Here is a 22352-nt window from a genome sequence, read left to right as displayed (position 1 = left end):
TGCGATTGTGGCTAATTTGTATTTTAACTATCAGGCTCCATAGCCCTTAATATTCTGACCTAACAAATAGTGATGAATGATGATTTTTAAGTTTTCAATTTTTGTCCAACGCATCAGCTCTTTTGGATTTGCGGATGTGTAACCGAATTGAACTGGAAGAGTGGGTAGGACAGCATGTTTGGATAGAGTGTGCATCATAAATGGAATTTACTATATTTCTGAGGAACTGAAGTCCTAAAGAGTTGATGAGTTTGGGTAGATAGTTAAGATACAGATTAGCCATAATCAGAAGATTTAGGTTTGAGAGATTGACTGGCCCTTCTTCTGTTCTACGTTCAAAGAGATGTGGATCCCTGACAATATGTGGCTTTATAATGCAGGGGTCTGCACCCACTTTGTTACAAGGTAAAGACGGAAGGTTCTCTCTAGACACCTTAAGCAGAACTCTCCCATGCCCCCACTGGGGGATCAATGGTAGACAGGGGAGAGAGAATTGGGTGGGAGGCCCAAAGATCGGTTTCATGCCGGCGTGAATATACAGCGGGAGCTTCCGATGGTGCCGCTATGATGGATTGGGAATCCTGCTGGAGACTGTTGTGAAACCGATTTGCATCTGTTAGGAAGTGAAGTCGCCAAAGTCCAAGATGACCGTAGGCTGCTTTCTGACTGGTAGTGGTTTAACCTGAGGATCTCCACACCTCCGTCGATTAACAAGGTTGATGAGGCTTCATGAATGACCTCAGCAGGTACGGGAGTTGAACCCACGCTGAAACCAGCCCCCTAATGGGATGCAAAGAAAGTCCTGACACTTGTGGAGTGCAAAAGGCAGGACTTGAGGAGACCTGGGCTTCCTTTGGAGTTGGAGATGGAGGCTGCCGGCAACCCTGGACCCTGGAACACCACAGCAGTGGGTGGGTTGGGGGGGAGGGGGGAAGAGCATCTATCAGGTGGACCTTTCAGCTTCAGTGTCTTTAAGGAGATCCATCTTCCAGCCTCATTTCCTGGAGGTCCATCTCCTTTCTTCAACAGTGGACCAGTGATGTCGGGAGCCTTTTCAGTATGGTACCCGGGTATGACAACAGGCTGTGAACCATCAAGCCCGATACATTATAGAAGATGATGAAAAATCCACGTATGTATAATTAATTATGCCAGGGAGGGAAGATATTGGCCTCCGCAGTGGGAAACCCTCCACGTCCCCACACCCGCCACGGGACTTCGACCCAGATGGGAGAATTGTGCCCTCTCTATTTTTCTGTTTGAGGTTGTGATATCTATGAGTTAGATAGTCTTGGGCATGAGGATATTTAGATTTCCCAACTCTAGTTGGACAAATCTAAGTGGTGGCTTCTTCACATCAATGCTCCACGAAACCACATGTATGTTGGTCTGCCTTTACCGCCTATAGGATAACTCTTGACCATCAGTTAAACTGCATTTTTATTCCCCTACAGATTTCACTTGGGTTGTTCAGAGCAGTGACCAGGAGATTAACCTTAATTTTCTCGAGTCTTTCGGGTAATGCAGGAGGATTGGTAACCCAAGCAGGTACCTGATTTTGGTATCCTGTCGTATTGTCGTAATTGTCGAATTGTCGTATTCCTGTCAGTTATCTCTCCCTGTGGTCTGACCTACGTAGTATGTGTGAACGCGCTTTGAGATTTTGGTTTGCCTGTGAAGCACCCCAAAGTTCACCAGCCTACCATCACTAAGAGTCTTCCTTACAAAATTGACTGGAGAAGGCAAGCTAGTTCATCAAGCGTTCCCCATACTGCCAGACCATCTGACTAAACCACGCTACCCTTATTCTTGGACTCCTAAGTAGCAAGTAACATTCATGCCAAAGAAGGGCCAGGCAAATACCATCTCCAACAAGAGTGAATCGAACCACCACCCCTTGACATGCAATGACATTACCATTGCTGAATTCACTCTCCATCAACATCCTGGGTCACAGCTATCTTTTGTGATGAATCTCTGCCAGTCCAGCTCCATCATACACACACAGAGGCTGGCCAAGTGGACCCAGGTGAAGAAAACTGCATTCCAATAAAACTGAAACCACTTTTGGATAGAATTGAACTGTTTTTGCACAAATGGATTCTATACTGGATATATTATGCTCTCCGTATTGCTATACTGGATATATTATGCCTCTCCGTATTGCTATACTGGATATATTATGCCTCTCCGTATTGCTATACTGGATATATTACACCTCTCCGTATTGCTATACTGGATATATTACGCCTCTCCGTATTGCTATACTGGATATATTGCTATACTGGATATATTATGCCTCTCCGTATTGCTATACTGGATATATTATGCCTCTCCGTATTGCTATACTGGATATATTATGCCTCTCCGTATTGCTATACTGGATATATTACGCCTCTCCGTATTGCTATACTGGATATATTATGCCTCTCCGTATTGCTATACTGGATATATTACGCCTCTCCGTATTGCTATACTGGATATATTATGCCTCTCCGTATTGCTATACTGGATATATTATGCCTCTCCGTATTGCTATACTGGATATATTATGCCTCTCCGTATTGCTATACTGGATATATTATGCCTCTCCGTATTGCTATACTGGATATATTATGCCTCTCCGTATTGCTATACTGGATATATTACGCCTCTCCGTATTGCTATACTGGATATATTATGCCTCTCCGTATTGCTATACTGGATATATTATGCCTCTCCGTATTGCTATACTGGATATATTACGCCTCTCCGTATTGCTATACTGGATATATTATGCCTCTCCGTATTGCTATACTGGATATATTATGCCTCTCCGTATTGCTATACTGGATATATTATGCCTCTCCGTATTGCTATACTGGATATATTACGCCTCTCCGTATTGCTATACTGGATATATTATGCCTCTCCGTATTGCTATACTGGATATATTATGCCTCTCCGTATTGCTATACTGGATATATTACGCCTCTCCGTATTGCTATACTGGATATATTGCTATACTGGATATATTATGCCTCTCCGTATTGCTATACTGGATATATTATGCCTCTCCGTATTGCTATACTGGATATATTATGTCTCTCCGTATTGCTTTTTCTTCATTCGCATTCAGTTTGGTACCAAATTCCTGCCTCTCTTAATGAAAAAGCCCCACGCTGTGTATTAACAGTCTGTCTGTCGAAATGTCATCTGGAATAAATTAGAGCAGTAAAAATACCTGGAGCAGCTGCTCAGCACTCCTGTTGGTGGTTAATTAACCCACATTAAAAACATAATTCCAGTAATTTCATCTTCTCACTTCTCGAAACCAACACATCCTTCATCAAACCCTATTAGAAAAAAAATCTGGCCGCCCTTTTGTAGCTGTATTGTCAGAAGATTGTGTCTGCAAACTCCAAGGGAGCTCGAAGGTCATCCTTACTGGCCTCTGTGGTGGTAATTTGCCACTGATCTGTAAATTGCTTGTTTGAAGCAGCCTGAAATCTTTTGCTTCTAAAATCACAGCCGTTCACAGCAGGATATTCAGGAGATTGGACAAGGACTGGAAGTGAGAGAATTCTGTCTGCAAGATTTATCTTAATGAGGGATATCAGAGAGGTCTTTAGATAATGTTCGTTTATGTTGCTTGATTCTGACATTCCGTTTTTGCGGATGGCTGGGCAAGCACAATGGAGAAAGAATATAGGAACCGGTAGGTGAATAAAGACCACGGTCCACCGAGCTTGCCTTCTCCCATCCTGGTAACTGGCATGAGGCAACAATAATGAAGTTGGTGACAAATCGGTGTAATCTATCTCTCTATCAATTAGTTTACAACAGCCTGAGATATGAGGTGAAGAGAACCATCGCCACCCCCAGTGTTGGAGAGCTTTGGGAACAGCAATAAGTCCAAAGTCACCAGCGCCACCCAAACCTGCTACACTTGCCACATGCCATGTCTCAATGACTCTCATAATTTAACACATAATAGCTGCTATATTGCAGCAGACATGCCAAGCTTCTGCCTGACAGATTCATTCCTGCTCCATGTTTTAAAAAAAAATATTTTTATTCAGATTGTCAACCCCCCCCCCCTCTGGATGTCAGAGGTAGGTTCTTTACCCATGGAATGGGCATGGTCATGGAATGCACTGCCTGTGGAAGTAGTTAAGTCAGAAACATTAGGGACCTTCAAGCGGCTATTGGATAGGTACATGGATTACAGGAGAATAATGGAGTGTAGATTAATTTGTTCTTAAGGGCAGCACGGTAGCATTGTGGATAGCACAATTGCTTCACAGCTCCAGGGTCCCAGGTTCGATTCCGGCTTGGGTCACTGTCTGTGCGGAGTCTGCACATCCTCCCCGTGTGTGTGTGGGTTTCCTCCGGGTGCTCCGGTTTCCTCCCACAGTCCAAAGATGTGCAGGTTAGGTGGATTGCCCATGATAAATTGCCCTCAGTGTTGGGTGGGGTTACTAGGTTATGGGGATAGGGTGGAGGTGTTGAACTTGGGTAGGGTGCTCTTTCCAAGAACCGGTGCAGACTCGATGGGCCGAATGGCCTCCTGCACTGTAAATCCTATGATTAATCTAAGACAAAGGTTCGGCACAACATCGTGGGCCGAAGGGCCTGTTCTGTGCTGTTTTTCTATGTTCTATGTTCTATGTTCTAACGTTCCGCGAGAAAGTCTAGAACAGTTGCCACCGCCTGAAGAACCCCTGCACAGACCCTCGCAAGGCAAACTTTATCCTTTCCAGCTTGATGAACCCTGCCATATCGTTAATCCATGCTTCCACGCTTGGGGGGCTTTGCATCCCTCCACATTAGTAGGATCCTCCACCGGGCTACCAGGGACGCAAAGGCCAGAACACCGGCCTCTTTCGGCTCCTGCACTCCCGGCTCGCCCAATACCCCGAATAATGCTATCCCCCAGCTCGGCTTGACCCGGGTGATCACCACTTTGGACATAGTCCTCGTAAAGCCCCTCCAGAACCCCTCCAGCGTCGGGCACGTCCAGAACATATAGGTGTGATTTGCTGGGCTCCCCGAGCACTTCACACACCTGTCTTCCACCCCAAAAATCCTACTCCTCCTCGTCCCCGTCATATGCGCCCTACGAACAACTTTGAAATGAAATGAAAATCGCTTATTGTCACGAGTAGGCTTCAATGTAGTTACTGTGAAAAGCCCCTAGTCGCCACATCCCGGCGCCTGTCCGGGGAGGCTGGTACGGGAATTGAACCGTGCTGCTGGCCTGCCTTAGTCTGCTTTAAAACCCAGCGATTTAGCCCAGTGAGCTAAACCAGGCTGAGCCTGGTGCAAGAGGAGGAGGAATTAACCCTACTCAGGGCATCAGCCCACAGACCCTCATCCATCTCTTCCCCGAGCTCCTCCTCCCACTTGCCCTTTAACTCCTCTACCGAGGCCTCCTCCACTTCCTGCAGTCCCTGATAGATTGCCGAGACCTTGCCTTCTCCAACCCATACGCCTGAAATCACCCTGTCCTGAATCCTTCATGCTGGGAGGAGTGGAAACTCCCTCACCTGCTGTCTCTCAAACGCCCTCACTTGCATGTACCTAAAAGCATTCCCGGGAGGTTACACAAATTTCTCCTCTAACGACCCTAGGCTCGCAAAAGTCCCATCGATGAATAGATCCCCCATTTTTAAAATCCCTGCCCGATGCCAGCTCAGAAACCCCCCATCCATCCTACCCGGGACAAACCTGTGGTTCTCTCCTATCGGGGACCAGACTGAGGCCCCCACCTCGCCCCTATGTCGTCTCCACTGCCCCCAGATCTTCAGAGTCGCTGCCACCACAGGACTCGTGGTGTACCTTGTTGGCGGGGCCGGCAACGGTGCCGTCACCAGCACCCCCAGACTCGTACCCACACATGACGCCACCTCCCTCTCCATTACCCACTTACGCATCATCACCACATTAGCTGCCCAATAATAGCCACATAGATTCGGCAGCGCCAGCCCCCCTCTGTCCCTGCTTCACTCCAAAAACACCCTCTTCACCCTCGGGGTCTTATTCGCCCATATGAATCCCATGATGCTTCTGCGTACCCGTTTTAAAAAAGCCTTGGGGATTAGGATGGGCAGGCACTGGAACACAAACAGAAACCTCGGGAGGACCATCATCTTGACCGACTGCACCCAACCCGCCAGGGAGAGTGGCAACCTATCCCATCTCTTGAAATCCTCCTCCACCTGTTCCACCAAAAGTGTCAAATTAAGCTTATGCAGGGCCCCCCAGCTCCTAGCTACCTGGATCCCCAGGTATCAAAAGCTCCTCTCCGCCCTTTTCAACGGTAGCTCATCTATCCCCCTTCCCTGGTCCCCGGCATGCACCACAAAGAGCTCAGTCTTCCCCACGTTGAGCTTATAACCCGAAAAGTCCCCTAGGAGCCGCGTAACCTCCACCATCCCCTCCACTGGGTCTGCGACATTTAATAGCAGGTCATCAGCATATAACGACACCCGGTGTTCCTCCCCTCCCTGGACCGATCCCCTCCAGTTCCTAGACTCCCTCAGTGCCATGGCCAGTGGCTCAATTGCCAGTGCAAACAACAAGGGGGACAGGGGACACCCCTGCCTCGTCCCACGGTACAGCCTAAAATACTCCGATCTCCGCCGATTCGTGGCCAAACTGGGGCCCTATATAACAACCTGATCCACCTTATGAACCCTTTCCCGACCCCAAACCTCCTAAGCACTTCCCAGAGATACTCCCACTCCACCCGATAAAAGGCCTTCTCTGCGTCCATGGCCGCCACTACCTCCGCTTCCCCCTCCACCGAGGGCATCATGATCACATTTAAGACTCTCCGCACATTCGTATTTAACTGCCTGCCCTTCGCAAACCCCGTCTGGTCCTCATGAATCACCCCCAGGACACAATCCTCAATCCTCGTGGCCAGAACCTTCGCCAGCAACTTAGCGTCTACATTGAGAAGCGAAATCGGCCTATACGATCCACATTGCAGTGGATCCTTGTCCCGCTTCAAAATCAACGAGATCAGTGCCTGGGACATTGTTGGGGGCAGGGTCCCCTCCTCCCTCGCCTCATTAAAAGTTCTCACCAGCAACGGGCCCAGCAGGTCCACATACTTTCTGTAAAATTCAACCGGGAACCCGTCCGGTCCCAGAGCCTTCCCCGCCTGCATGCTTCCCAATCCCTTAACCAACTCCTACAGCCCAATCGGTGCCCCCAAACCAGCCACCTGCTCCTCCTCCACCCTCGGGAACCTCAGTTGATCTAGAAACCGCCGCATTCCCTCCCCACCCCACCCCCCTCCGGGGGCTCAGACCCATACAGATCCCCATAGAAGTCCCTAAACACCTTGTTTATTCTCACCGCACTTCGCACCGTATTCCCCCTTCTATCCCTAATTCCACCAATCTCCCTCACTGCCTCCCCCTTACGAAGCTGATGTGCCAGCATTCGGCTCGCCTTCTCCCCATACTCATATACCGCCCCCTGCATTTTCCTCCACTGCGCCTCTGCATTTCCCGTGGTCAGTAAGTCAAATTCCATTTGGAAGCTTCGTCGCTCCCTAAGTAGCCACTCCTCGGAGGCCTCTGCATAGCTTCTGTCCATCCGTAATATCACCCCCACAAATCTCTCCCTCTCCCTCCTCTCTCTCTCTTCTCCCTATGGGCCCTAATGGAAATTAGCTCTCCCCTAACCACCACCTTCAGAGCCTCCCAGACTACCCCCACCTGCACCTCCTCGTTATCGTTGGCCTCCATGTATCTTTCAATACACGGATCCTCATCTGCCAACAGACCGAGGCGCCATAGCGGTCGCTGGTCCCTCTCCTCCCCCAACTCCAGCTCCACCCAATGCGGGGCGTGGTCCGAGATGGCTATAGCCGAATATTCCGTTCCCTCTACTTTCGGCATTAACGCCCTACTCAATGTAAAGAAATCTATCCAGGAGTAGGCTCTATGTCCTCGACCTGGAACGGTGTTGCACCTTGTTGAAGTTCCCCCCCCCCCCCCCATTATCAAGCTCCCTGCCTCCAGATCCGGGATCCGACTCAACATACGTTTCATAAATCCAGCATCATCCCAATTCAGGGCATAAACGTTCACAAGTACCACCCGCGTCCCCTGCAACATTCCACTCACCATCACGTATCGACCTCCATTATCCGCCACAATATTCATCGCCTCAAACGACACCCATTTCCCCACCAGTATCGCAACCCCTCTATTCTTCGCATCCAGCCCCGAGTGAAAACCTTGCCCGACCCATCCCTTTCTCAGCCTGACCTGATCTGCCACCTTCAAGTGTGTCTCCTGAAGCATGACCATGTCTGCCTTCAGTCCCTTTAAGTGCGCGAACACCCGGGCCCTCTTGAATGTCCCATTCAGGCCTCTCACATTCCATGTTATCTGCCTCTCTCTCTCTCTCTCTCTCTCTCTCTCTTCCCCCCCCCCCCCCCCGCCGGCTAGCCATTCCCTGTGTTAGGCCAGCCACGTGCCCACGCCTCCCGCACCCACCAGTCCCCCCAGGCGGTCCCCCGCCCCGACTCCCTCTTCTACCTCCAGCTCCCCTTTGGCCAATACAGGCCCCGGCTGAAACGTAACCAACAATCGCGCTGGCTGCAGCATTTCAAACTTCACCCCCTTGGCCCGATTAAAGCCAGCCCTCTTCATGGCCACCTCCGCACTCCAGTCCTGGTAAATACGGATCTCTGTATTCTCCTACCTGCTGCTCCGTTCTTTCTTCGCCCATCTCAGGACGCACTCTCTGTCCATAAAGCGGTGGAACCTCACCACAACAGCCCTTGGCGGCTTGTTGGCTTTAGGCCTCCTTGCCAGGACTCGGAGGAGCCCCATCCAGTTCCAGGGGCCTCGGGAAAAGCTCTCGCGTATCCAGCGTATTGAGCATTGTAATTACATATGCCCCAGCGTCAGACCCCTCCACTTCTTCAGGGAGACCCAGGATCTGAAGATTCTTCCTCCTCGACCTGTTCTCCAGGTCCTCAAACTTCTCCTGCCACTTCTTGTGTTGCGCCTCCACTTTCACCCAAGGCCCAGAATCTCGTCCTCGTTCTCTGAGGCCTTCTGCTGCACTTCTCGAATTGCCGCCCCTTGGGCCTTCTGGGTCTCCACCAGCTTTTCTATCGACGCCTTCATTGGCGCCAGCATTTCTGCTCTCAGCTCCGCAAAACAGTTTTTGAGGAACTCTTGCTGCTCCCGCGACCACTGCGCCCACACTGCTTGATCCCCACCTGCCGCCATCTTGCTTTTCCTCGGCCGCTCTCTTTGCTGCTCCAAAACCACTTTTTTGATCGCTCCACTCCTGGTCCACTCCATACAGTGCTGGGGGAACCTTACTATCACCTTCCCACACTGGGAACCGTCGTACCAGTGCCGCTGGGGCTCCTCGAAAGGGCCCAAAAGTCTGTTCTTGGCGGGATCTGCGGAACGTGCGACCTAGCTCAGCATAGCCGCAACCGGAAGTCATAATTCCTGCTCCATGTTAAGCACAGCACTGACTGTGTGCAATCCTGGATCAGACAGATTGGGCAGTTCTCAATCCCAGTTCTCAATCCTTTGTATTCACACCATGGGCAAAGGAGACCACAGTGATTAGGAGAGAAGGACATGTCCATGGGTTATGACTAGAAGCCTCCGTGGTTTAAAAAGAAGTTCAGGTTTTTCTTTTATAAAGGAAATGGTCTGGGCCTGGCTCAGATAGTATTAGGTTTGTCAAGTGCTGGTTAGCACTGGGACTGAGGCGCTGAGGGCCCAGGTTCGAATCCCGGCCCTGGGTCACTGTCCGCGTGGAGTTTGCAAATTCTCCCCATGTCTGCATGCCTTCACTCCCACAACCCAAAGATGTGCTGGTTAGGTGGGTAGGCCATGCTAAATTGCCCCTTAATTAGAAAAGAAAAAGGAATTGGCTACTCTAAATTTATTTTTAAAGAAAGGTTTGTCAAGTCCTGCTGCATATGTCATGCTCTCTGGTCCTGGGTAATGTGTTCCCAGAACCCCATGGGTCACATTCATAGCCACCCACCGCACGACGCAATTGCCATCAGATTTTAGTTCTGATTTGTGAAGAATATACTTTTGAATGGAACTGCTTCTCATTCTCTACCCATGTCTGACAGGTACACTTAGGAACTTGTTGGATGGGATTATCGATATGATCCATTGTTTCATGGCATCCACTTAACACCGAGTTTCCTAATATTTACTCCTGAAATGTGGCATTGCTATGATTCAGCCATTGTGTGTCACAGCTTTTCCCCAGTCTCTGCTAAACTCCAGCCTATGTGCAGGCTGGACATAAGTTCACAGTGAAAATTTAGTATTGAGGCCTAGAACCTTACAGCATAGAAGAGGACCATTTAGCCCATCCTGCCTGTGCTGATTCTTTGAGAGCTAAGCAGTTCTGTTCCATGCACCAGTTTTTTCCCCGAACCTTGAAAATAGATCCTTTCAAGTGCAAGTCTGATTGCCTTTTAAATACTTGTGTGGAGCCTGCTTTCACTACCATTTCAGGTACTGTGATCCTTCCCTTAACAACACATTGTGTGAAAACGTTTCCCATTTCCCCCTCTAGTTTGTTTTCCCAGTTACGTGAAATCTGTGGCCTTTGGCTGCTGACCACCTCCCAGAGGGACCAGGGCAAGGCCAAGGGGAGAACGTGCAGACTCTGCACAGACAGTGACCCAAGCCGGGAAACGAACCTGCGACCCTGGAGCAGTGAAGCAACTGAGCTAACCACTGTGCTACCGTGCTGCCCGATACAAGAGGGTTCAGAGTGACAGCGGAAGCTGCAACAGTCAGTACCTGGAGAAGAAGAGGGGTAGTTTGTATGTGTCAATAACATAAATCAAGGTCTCTTGAATTCAAATTGGTACAAACAGGATGTCACTTTTCAAAAGAAGGATTGTGTGCAAGACTGACACTGCTTTGCCAGAACAAATGGAATATGACTAGGGGTGAGGCCAGAGCTTAACATGGTGATCAACGTCTCCCGATCTTCTCCCAAGAATCCTAGCTGCCGATCCTAGTTAAACAAGGCTTTGCTATAGTCTTCTGCTGCATATGTGCACAGAAAATCCAGGCTTGACTGAAGTCTGCATCATTGCTGGCGACTCCTCGCACTGTGGCTGCCCTGCCATACCATACGGTGCTCTGGCGATAGGTCAGAAATATTAACTCTGTTTCTCCCTCCACAGATTCTCCCTCACCTGCTAAGAATTTCCAACATTTTCTGTTTTTAGTACAAAAACAATGAAGTCAAGCTAAACCTTTACAAATCTCGGATTAGGCATCAACTGGAGTATGGTTACAATTCCTAGGCACCACTTTAGGCAGTGCCACAATTATATGGAAGGGAGCATTCATCTCATCAAATCATATCCCTGTAGAATAATCCAGTTTCTCTCAATCCCCTACTCTGTAACACTGCAAATTTATTGCCCACAAGTGCCTATCAATTTCCTTTCAAAATCATTGATCATCTCTGCTTCCACCACCCTCATAGACAGCAAGTTCCAGATCATTGCCATTCACTGCGTTAAAACCTTCTTCCTCACATCTCTGTGTCCCTAGTCCCTGTCCTATCGGTCAATGGGAACAGTTTTTCTTAGTCGACCTCATCATAATCATCTCCATCAAATCTCTCCCCAGCATCTTTGCTCCAAGGAGATTCTCCAATCTACCTTTGCAGCTAAAATCCCTCACTCCTGGAACCATCCTGGGAAATATCCTCTCCACCCTTGCTGGAAGTTCTGATGTATGGTGACAGGAAGTGGACACAATTCTACAGGTGTCGTCTAACCAGAGCTCTATGAAAGGTTCAGATTAACTTCCCTGCTTTTGTATTCAATACCTCTTTTGATGAAGCCCAAATATCCCAATGCTTTGTTAGCTACTCTCTCAATGTGTCCTGCCACCTTCAAAGATCGATGCACTTGAGCCCCCAGGGCCCTCTGTCCCTGCACACCCTTTAGAACTGTGCCATTAAGTTCCCATTGCCTCTCGATATCCGTTCTGCCACACTGCATCATCTCGTATTTCTTTGCATGAAATTCCACGTGCCACTTCTGGTCATCCTGTTAGCCTATATATGTCCTGCAGTAGCATAATGGTATTTTATTTCCAAATCTAAGTAATTGATATATATCAATTTAAAAACCAGCGGTCCTAGTACAGATCCTTGGGGGACACCACTGTCTACCATCCTCCAGTCCGAAAAATGGCCATTTACCATAACTTATTGTTTTCTGTCCTTACGTCAGTTTTTATTGAAGCTGACACTATTCTGGCGGCACCACGGTAGCACAGATAGTTAGCACTGTTGTTTCACAGCGCCAGGGTCCCAGGTTCGATTCCCGGCTGGGTCACTGTCTGTGCGGAGTCTGCACGTTCTCCCTGTGTCTGCATGGGTTTCCTCCGGGTGCTCCGGTTTCCTCCCACAGTCCAAAGCTATGCAGGTTAGGTGGATTGGCCATGCTAAATTACCCTTGGTGTTCAAAAAAGATTAACTGGGGTTAATGGGTTATGGGGTAGGGTGGAGGTGTGGGCTTAAGTAGGGTGCTCTTTCCAAGAGCCGGTGCAGACTGGATGGACCAAATGGCCTCCTTCTGCACTGTAAATGTATAATTCTATGTATCTGGATCACTGCCAATTGCCAGGATTGCTTGTGGACTATGTGTCTGCAGCACAATCTTCACCTGACGGATGCTACTTCCATCAAATGGAGCAGGTCTTGTGACTGATTTACAGAATCATTCCCCCAAACCCCAATCCCAAAATCAAACCATCTAGGTCAACTATTGCACCAAGTGCTGCCCCAGGAGGATAGCTAACTCGGGACCTGGCAAGGCTGGGCTGTGGAACTCATCTGGTATCTATACTGTTCCCCACCAGGCCGTGTAATTTCCCACTGAGCTACTAGTGGAGCTTAGACTCTTTTTACATTACGGCAGTGAAACCATTCTGCCAGAAGCAGGGTCTCTTCCCGATCCAGTGGCAATTGTGATTTTTCCCACACGGTTCCGGGAATGGATGCAACATATGAATTCCTTTTTTACGTCCTAAGCAAATGATCTCTGAACTCCCGTTCCAATGCACAGTCATTTATAACTCGTCAACTGAATGGTGTTGGACATGCTGGAGCCCTCTCTCTTTCCAGCCCGGCAGGAAGCTGTTTCATTCACTAACATTAATCTGCAGCTCATAAAGTCACTGCTCTATTAGACGAGCTTCTAATTAAGAGAACTAATTTCGGAGCACTTCCTCAGGATTCGCACAGAAGTGAAAAGATTCCATCTCCCACTGAGTACTGATGAGGCCAGAGACGCTGAAGAGCCAGCGAGGTGAAAATTTGATGATATTTATAATTGAGGAACCAAAAAAGGTGTATTTGGACTTGTGTTTCTGAGCCTAATCCGTACATTGTCTACGGGTTCGTCTTACCTGACAATAAAGCTTAAATTGTGCCATCACCAAGACGGTCTGTCTACTTCCACCTCCAAAACCTCGCTCCTGTCTCCACCCATCTGCTGAAACACATGTTCATGCCTTTGTACCTTGAGATTGACTATTCCAGTGGACTCCGGATTGGTCTCCACTAACACCAAGCCCCATTCACCGAACACCTCTGTGTTCGCTGACCCACACTGACTTCTGGGTCAGTTTCTGCTTTGATTTTTAATCCTGGCGTTCAAATTTCCAAGGCCTCAGCCCTCCCCATCTCTGTGATCTCCCCCCAGCCCTACAACCCCTCACGATTTAAATGCTTCTCCAATTCTGGCCACTTCCACATTCCTTCTTTTTCTTCACTGCACCATTTGTGGCTGTGCCTTGAGTTGCCTAGGGATAGAGTGCCGGAATTCCTTTCTTCAACCTTTACTCGTTCGGGGCTCTTCTTAAAGCCCATCTCTTTGATCAAGCTTTTGGTCATTACCTTAAAATCTTCTTATGAGGCTGTGTTAATTTTGTCTTGACTTATCCCTCTGTGGAACAGCATGGAACATGTTAAAAGTTAAAGGCACTATATGAATACAAGTTGTTGTTGATACAGTCGGATGTTTCATCACACTGTAGGTTCAATTTGAATGCCCACCATCCCAGTGGGAACAGAGCCTGCATGAATCTCACCTCATCCATGACTCACTCGATGGCTGCAACAGTGTAACAGGCATGCTTTCTCTATCTAACGTCCTAACTCTCATACCTTGGAGTAGTTTGCAAACTTGTGGATTGCATCTTGGATATTATTCGAAGAAAAGCAGGGGTAATTTCCCTCGTCTGCAAGAAAGCAAGTCCACGGCCAATGGGTAAGGCTCATTGCCTGTTGGTGCTTTATCCTGAGCTGTTTTCATAGCAGTTTTTGTCAGTGGCGATTTACCATTACCTTCCACCTCGGGGTCAGGCGGGAGAAGGCAGGTGAAAGTCTCTCAGCCGGAATGGGAATCGAACTTGTACTGTTGGTGTTATCCTTAACCATGGGCTAGCCATCTTGCCATCCGCCCCCCCCACAGAGTCCTGGGTGAATATTTATGCCTCAACCAACCTCACTAAAACAGGTTATTTGCTCATTTCTTCTTTGCTGTTTTTAAGATCTTGCTTTCGCAAACATTTGCTGCATTACAACAGTGTGCTATCAAAAAACAGGTCATTGACGAGAGCACACCTTCAGACACACTGAGGTTGCAAAAGGTGCTTTTAATGCAAGTTCTTTGTTTCTTTTTGTAACAGATCTCCAATTTCACATTTAGCTACTTGCCAGTAACTGAAGTTAATGGGCCTATTGTTTCCAGGTTTTGACTTGCTGTCCCTTTTAAATGTTATACACTCCATGGGAATTTGACTGAGCTGCTAAGTATGAGCCTGACGTTGTATTTCGTAGTGCCCTTTCTTCCAGCACCCAAGGCCAGTAATCCCAATCTGTTTGAAGAACCCTAATTCTAAAAAAAAGACTGTTTTAATATCCACTTCTTCATGTTTTTAATTTTAATCATCAGTTCTGCAACAATGTTAGAAATTCAGCACTTCTTCAGGTGTCAACACCTAATGCAAAGCAGCAATTTGAAACCTCCGCTGTATTAACTATTTTTCTGTTGTTCTGTTCCGCCTACTCACCATCTTGTTAGGGGAATGCTCCTAATCTCTCATCTTCCTTTGTGGTTTGTAATTTTTGAATTCCGGCACTGCATGTTTCAGTTTTTATCCAGCTTTCACAATTCTGATGACTGAATCGACTGGGACAAGAAAACATGTGGCCTCCTGTTATGGACCTTGGTACAAGTGCACATTGCTCACCTTCTATTTTGGGTAATGATGCAGTAAAGGAGTGAATTGGAAACTAATCTTCACATACGTTTAGGCATTTACACATTTATGTGCATTTATTTGCAGAGACGTACTCCTATATATAAGAGCAGAAATGAAGTCCCCACTAATACCCACTACCTGATTGCAATTAAGCACTTAATTAATACATAATTAACAGCTCATGGTGTATGTTGGAGTAGACATTTTTATTAATAACTTGCGTAATGGAATGGAAGCCACACATCTACGTTTGCTGCTGACACAGCACGGTAGCATGGTGGTTAGCATAAATGCTTCACAGCTCCAGGGTCCCAGGTTCGATTCCCGGCTGGGTCACTGTCTGTGCGGAGTCTGCACGTCCTCCCTGTGTGTGCGTGGGTTTCCTCCGGGTGCTCCGGTTTCCTCCCACAGTCCAAAGATGTGCGGGTTAGGTGGATTGGCCGTGATAAATTGCCCGTAGTGTCCTAAAAAGTAAGGTTAAGGGGTGGAGTTGTTGTGTTACGGGTATAGGGTGGATACGTGGGTTTGAGTAGGGTGATCATGGCTCGGCACAACATCGAGGGCCGAAGGGCCTGTTCTGTGCTGTACTGTTCTATGTTCTATAAGTGACATTTATAAGCAGCGTGGATGGGAGCATAAAGTTTCTCTGGCCAGGATCTTCAATTCTGGGTTGGGAATCCGGTAATGATTCATTTCTGGGTCCTGACCCCTCATGGAACGTACCAGACACATCCACCCGGAATTTTAAAGGATCAATTATGGTGGGATGAGTTCCCAAGTTCTCCGGTACTCGATGATCAGGCAGTTCTATCAGCCAAGGTGGGAGCTGAGGATCTGACCATGAGGAGAGAGACAAAGAAGTGAAATTTGGTTCATTTTTATTCTTGAAAATGTCACCCCTGCCTGACTGTGATCCACGGGATGGCCAGCAGCCATTATCGTTTTACTCCATCTGGTCCTCTTGATGCCTCGAGACCCTGCCACCCCTCTCCCCTCCATGATTCATGGTGCCCACTCCCACCCTGAGCCCCCTGGAATGGCCTGGACCCGGTCAAGGCCAAAGTGAGCTGCCCATATCGCCCACTGGCAATAATAAGCTTCATTGTTACCAATAATTAGTGGGTGGCCCATCTCACCACATTGAAAATGACTCAGGATCGTGGTAAGGTACCGGCATGGAGACCGCTGCTGTGAAATTGTGCACTCACCTGCCTCTGATCTCAGCTGGCCAGAGAGATATTTAATAGATTAAGTGGATGAGCAAAACTGCGGCAAATGGATTTCAATGCAGGTAAATGGAGATCCTGCATTTTGGATTTAAAAGTGATGGAACATCATAATTTCTAAATGATGAAAATCTAGAAACAGTGGACGTCCACAGTGACTTGGAGTCAAAGTACATAATATGTCATGAACAGGTACAGAAAAAAAGCAAAAAGGCTAATGAAATGCTGCCCTTTATATCTTGAGGTCTAGGATACAAGGGAGTAGAAATTATGCTTCAATTATACAACGTCATGGTAAGACCACACCTTGAGTACCTTAAACAGTTCTGGGCACCACCTTTTAGGAAGGTGACACTGGCTACGAAGTGGCTTTCTGGAATGGTATCTGGACTACAAGGGTTAAATTATAAAGAGCGATTACACAATCCATTTAGTGTATTTCCTTAACCTTGTAAATTTCTGGGGTGATTTGATTGAGGTTTTGCGGTATTAAGGGGAACCGATGGAGTAAGTAGAGAGAAAGTGTGCCTCACTGGGTGGAGAATCTCAGACTGGGGGAGAAAGTCTAAAAATTAGAGTCCGACCTTTCAGGAGAGAAATGAGGAAACACTCGGATGCAGAGAGTGGTGTAAGTTTGGAACTCCCGCACACGCGATCAGTTCATTCTGAACCTGAGACTTGTAGATTTTTGTTTGCCAGTACTATGGGGTGAAGACAGTGTTTGGAATTGGATATGTCATCGAGTTGCAGAACACACTCAAAGGGCTAAAGGACCTCTTCTGTTCCTTTGTGGGATTAATGCATGCAAGTATAACACAGAACTTTAAAATAACTTAAGTTTCTGATCAGGAATGGAATTGAACAATATGGGGATAGAACATAGAACAAAGAACAGTACAGCACAGAACAGGCCCTTCGGCCCTCAATGTTGTGCCGAGCCATGATCACCCTACTCAAACCCACGTATCCACCCTATACCCGTAACCCAACAACCCCCCCCCTAAACCTTACTTTTTAGGACACTACGGGCAATTTAGCATGGCCAATCCACCTAACCCGCACATCTTTGGACTGTGGGAGGAAACCGGAGCACCCGGAGGAAACCCACGCAGACACTGGGAGGACATGACACAGTACAGCATGGTGCAGTGTGACAGAGTGTAGCATGGTGCAATGCAGTGTGACAGTGTGTAGCATGGTGCAGTGTGACAGAGTGCAGCATGGTGCAGTGTGACAGTGTGCAGCATGGTGCAGTGTGACAGTGTGTAGCATGGTGCAGTGTGACAGTGTGCAGCATGGTGCAGTGTGACATTGTGTAGCATGGTGCAGTGTGACAGTGTGCAGCATGGTGCAGTGTGACAGTGTGCAGCATGGTGCAGTGTGACATTGTGTAGCATGGTGCAGTGTGACCGCGTGTAGCATAGGCAGCTTCCTATGTTGCTTGAGTTTGTCATGTTTCTAGAGGTATTAAGCCAGGGTTGCACAGTGGAAATGGAAGTTTGGCTGACTATTAGTTTTCATTCACTAGTGGGCAAAGTTCAGGATGATAGATTTTTCGTGGGCTATGGAAGAAGGTGCAATCTGCATGGGTTTCCTCCGGGTGCTCTGGTTTCCTCCCACAACTCCCGAAAGACATGCTGCTGGGTAATTTGGACATTCTGAATTCTCCCTGTGTGTACTCGAACAGGCGCCGGAATGTGACGACTAGGCACTTTTCACAGTAACTTCTTGCAGTGTTAATGTAAGCCTACTTATGACAATAAAGATTATTATTATTATGAGCTGAATGGTCTTAATGAATTTGATGCTTTTTGGTGACTGAAATGGCCGTGATTATAAACCTCAAAACCAGTGCATATATTTCTCCCTCAATAAAAAAAGTCACTGTCCCTCAGTACAAGTGACAAGAAATCAAATCCAATCACTATCTTTTATTCAACATTAAAACAGTGCAACAGCTTCCCGCTCAGTTTTTAGTAACTTGCAGGATTGTTGACTGAATCGGCTCACCTTTCCTGGAATACAAGAAAGCCTGTAGATCAGGAGCCACTGGATGTTTATGTATTGACGTGTTGAAAGATTACCGTCCGGTGCACAAAGTCGCTTCCTCTTTCTCTCAGTCACATGTACCTTCAGTTGCTTAGACTTTGCTTGGGCCCTATCACAATAAGCTTCAACAAGGTCGCTAACATTTAATATCCCTTCAAGAACCATTTTTGCTAATGCTGCCATTTTCTCGAGGGAAGTGGCACATGGAGTATCCGTGGGTAGATGGGATTTCTCTTGCCTTGGAATTTTTTTATACAGTTCTGGGAAATGGTTGGTGGAGGTGGACCTCATTCTTGATCCACTGCAGTCAGTTTGAGTTTGTTTGCTTGTTGACACAGCTGAGTGGCTTGCTGGGCCACTTTGAGGACAGCTACGAGTCAACCACCTTTGGGCTAGGACTTTAAGGATGGTTAGTGATCGGCGCTCGCCATGCCAAGAGTCGGTGCATAGCGCACAGCCGCTGACTCGTGAACTCCTGCTGCCCTTTAATGCTCACTTGAGCATTGATCGGCAGTGGGTGGGACTTCCATCTGCCTTCATTGGAACCATAGAATTCCTACAGTGCAGAAGGAGGTCATTTGGCCCATCGAATCTGCACTGAAGCTTTGAAAGAGCACCCTACCTCGGCCCACTCCCTGCCCTATCCTTGTAGCCCAATCTAACCTGCACATCCATGGACACTAAGGGGCAATTTAGCACGGAAAATCCAACTAACCTGCACATCTTTGGACTGTGGAGGAAACCCACAAGACAGTAAAGTGCAAACAGGAAATCTTGCCCGTGAGAGCTGTCGGCCAATCAGATTACTTGACAGCTCTTTAACCTGGCCGGGCACAGCGCTGCAGTATCCAGAAGCGGTACTACGGTGTTCTTTCTGCCTGGGACTAAGTCCTGGGGACATTGAAAAGGTAAGTGGGAGCCCAAGGGTGGGAAGGGCGGAAACGTCTGGGGGTGGGGGCGATCGTGACATTGGGATGGAGGGGTGGCGGTAAACCAGTGGGGGAAGGGAGGAGTGTGTCCTGTAGCTCCAGCGTCCTGCTGGTGAGGGCGCCCCAACTTTGATGGGGCCTTCGGAGTGAGGCACCTTCCCCACCCAGAATCAGTTCCCCAGCAGGAAATGCCTCTGATGGGGCCTTCGGAGTGAGGCACCTTCCCCACCCAGAATCAGCTCCCCAGCAGGAAATGCCTCTGATGGGGCCTTCGGAGTGAGGCACCTTCCCCACCCAGAATCAGCTCCCCAGCAGGAAATGCCTCTGATGGGGCCTTCGGAGTGAGGCACCTTCCCCACCCAGAATCAGCTCCCCAGCAGGAAATGCCTCTAAGTGCAAACTTCCCGAGGCCAAAACAGCAAACACCATTTAAATAGTGGAATGTTTCTCGCCACTGGGGCAAGTGAGAAACACCCGCTAAATGCAGCTGACTTTAACTAAATCCGCTGAATTGTGCCCTAAAAATTATGGGGCTGGATTCTCCGTAGCCCGACGCCATAATCGTGATCGGCGATCGAACGGAGAATGGATTCCGACGCCGGAATCGGGGCAGGCACTCGCTTGATGCCGGTCCGCCGTGCTCTGCCCCCTCCAAACTGGCATCATCGGGACGCGTGCCGCACGCTGCTGCAAAGCTGTTGGCACGTCATCAGCTGGCCCATCCACGATGCTCCGCCCCCATGAGCCGAGCTCCCGACGGCGTGGGCCACGTGTAGTCCCAGTGGTTGGGAACCCGGCATGCCGGCTGCGGACAGTGCCCAGCGCCGCCACACTCATCCGGGATCCGTGCTGCTGGCCGGGTGGGCTTCTGCTCGGGCTGTGGGGTCGCGGTTGGCGGGTTAGGGTTCTAGCATGGCCGGCACCATGTTTTACGGCGTGACCTACGGCGGACTTACGGTGCAGATCATCAGCCCTGCGTATGCACGGCCAGGACCCGCCGATTCTCCGGCCGTTGTGAGGGGTTCACGTCAATTTTCCTGTTGTGAAACTCCCACGGATTCTGCGTTTGCGCTAACACTTCGCCTCAGGAATGGAGAATCCATGTTTTGCTGATGGGCGGCATGGTAGCACAGTGGTTAGCACAGTTGCTTCACAGCGCCAGGGTCCCAGGTTCAATTCCCAGTTTGCGTTACTGTCTGCACGTTCTCCCCGTGTCTGCGTGGGTTTCCTCCGGGTGCTCCAGTTTCCTCCCACAAGTCCCGAAAGACGTGCTTGTTCGGTGAATTGGACATTCTGAATTCTCCCTCTGTGTACCCGAACAGGCTCCGGAATGTGGCGACGAGGGGATTTTCACAGTAACTTCAATGCAGTGTTAATGTAAGCCTACTTGTGACAATAAAGATTATTATTATTAATGTTGGGAATGCTCAATGTGTGGTCCTCAAAATGGGGTTGGAATGGAAACGTGTCATGCCTGTGTTGCGGGGGGGGATGGAATAAGTGGCACTTCTAGAACAGGTCTATGGCATATTACAGCAAGTAGGAGATTCCTTATTCTGACCTCATTCACGCTACTCCCTCCCTCCCCCACCACACCCCTGAACTTTCCCACCGTGAGGGGTTACATGGGCCTTATGGTATGGGAGGCTCAGGTGGCAGGGATAGCGTTTGTTAGCAGTGATTGTTTCCACAAGGTGTTACTAGCTGTGATTACAACTACCAACAGCGTCAGCGACGGCAGCTGGCATCCCTCAGCAGAACGCGTTTTCTTTTTAAAAACGAGAATGATTTGATTCATTATTTTAAACTATTTTTCCTTGTGTTTTGTTTTCAGAGTCATCTTAAAGCAGCTGTACAGCTTCTGGAAGATTATAAACATGGTGCTTCACCCTCGGGGGTTTCTGACCAGCAGGTAACTGTCTAAATAGCTGACCTCTCTCTCTGTTGCTGCTCTCGAATTTGGTGTTTTGATGGTCCTTGTTATTCTGAATGTCGCTCTCGTTTGTCTTATCCTCCATGTAGCCCATACTGAATGCTATTCCTCCTTTTTAGTGTGGATTATCACAGAATCCACCATAACCCACAGCTCCTCAAAATTGTGGACTTTTATCCATTTTTGTTTTCAATTGTTCTCTGTGTGTTACTGATGTTGGTAGAGCCACGTTTTACTGGCTGTCCCTGACTGAACATGGACAACAGCAATAACTTGCATTTATATAGCTTCTTTAATGTACTGAAACTACCTAAGGGGCTTCATGGGAGCAAAGTAAGCAAAATATGACAGTGGGGCCGCGCAAGGAAATATTAGGTCAGATGACCATAACATTGTCAAAGAGGGGAAGTGCATTAAAGAAGGAAAAGTGAGGTAGAAAAATTGATGTTTAGGGAGGGAATTCGAGAGCTTGGCGCGGTCGCCATCTCTGCTGCCAGTGGTGGAATGATTACAATCCAGGATGCTCAAGAGGCCAGAATTAGATGAGCTCAGACCAAGTATGGGACAGGGATCTGGAGGAGCGAGACCATGGAGGGATTTGAAAAGGAGGGTGAGAATTTTAAAATCACGGTGTTTCTTGACCAGTAATCACAGCGAGCGCAGGGATGATAGTTGAGCAGGACTTGGTGTGAGTTATGACACTGGCAGCTGTTTAGGATGACCTCAGTTGTGGGAGACCAGCCAGGAATGCATTGGAATGGTCAAGTCTAGAAGTAACAAAGACAGGAATGAAAGTTCAGCAGCAGATGTGCTGATACAAGGGCAACGTCAGACGGTGTTACAGTCCAGGTGATGTCACGAATACGTGATCGAAAATTAATCTTGTGATCAAATGTGACACCAAGGTTGTGACCAG

The 22352-nt window shown here is 48.3% G+C and overlaps 1 protein-coding gene across 3 annotated transcripts in view; it reads left to right on the top strand.

The window, feature by feature from the left end:
* LOC119963817 (sideroflexin-5-like) overlaps positions 1–22352 on the top strand; it is a 277217-nt gene that overhangs the window by 16784 nt on the left and 238081 nt on the right. For all 3 annotated transcript variants that reach the window (XM_038793125.1, XM_038793126.1, XM_038793124.1), the window contains exon 3: positions 21338–21415. In XM_038793125.1, the coding sequence (XP_038649053.1) occupies positions 21338–21415 (78 nt within the window). The remainder of the gene's footprint in view (positions 1–21337; positions 21416–22352) is intronic.

This window comes from Scyliorhinus canicula, chromosome 3 (assembly GCF_902713615.1).
Source record: "Scyliorhinus canicula chromosome 3, sScyCan1.1, whole genome shotgun sequence".
In the NCBI taxonomy this organism is placed as follows: Eukaryota; Metazoa; Chordata; class Chondrichthyes; order Carcharhiniformes; family Scyliorhinidae; genus Scyliorhinus; species Scyliorhinus canicula.
The sequence above is the reverse complement of the archived record's forward strand: the minus strand, read 5'-3'. Positions and strand labels throughout refer to the sequence as shown.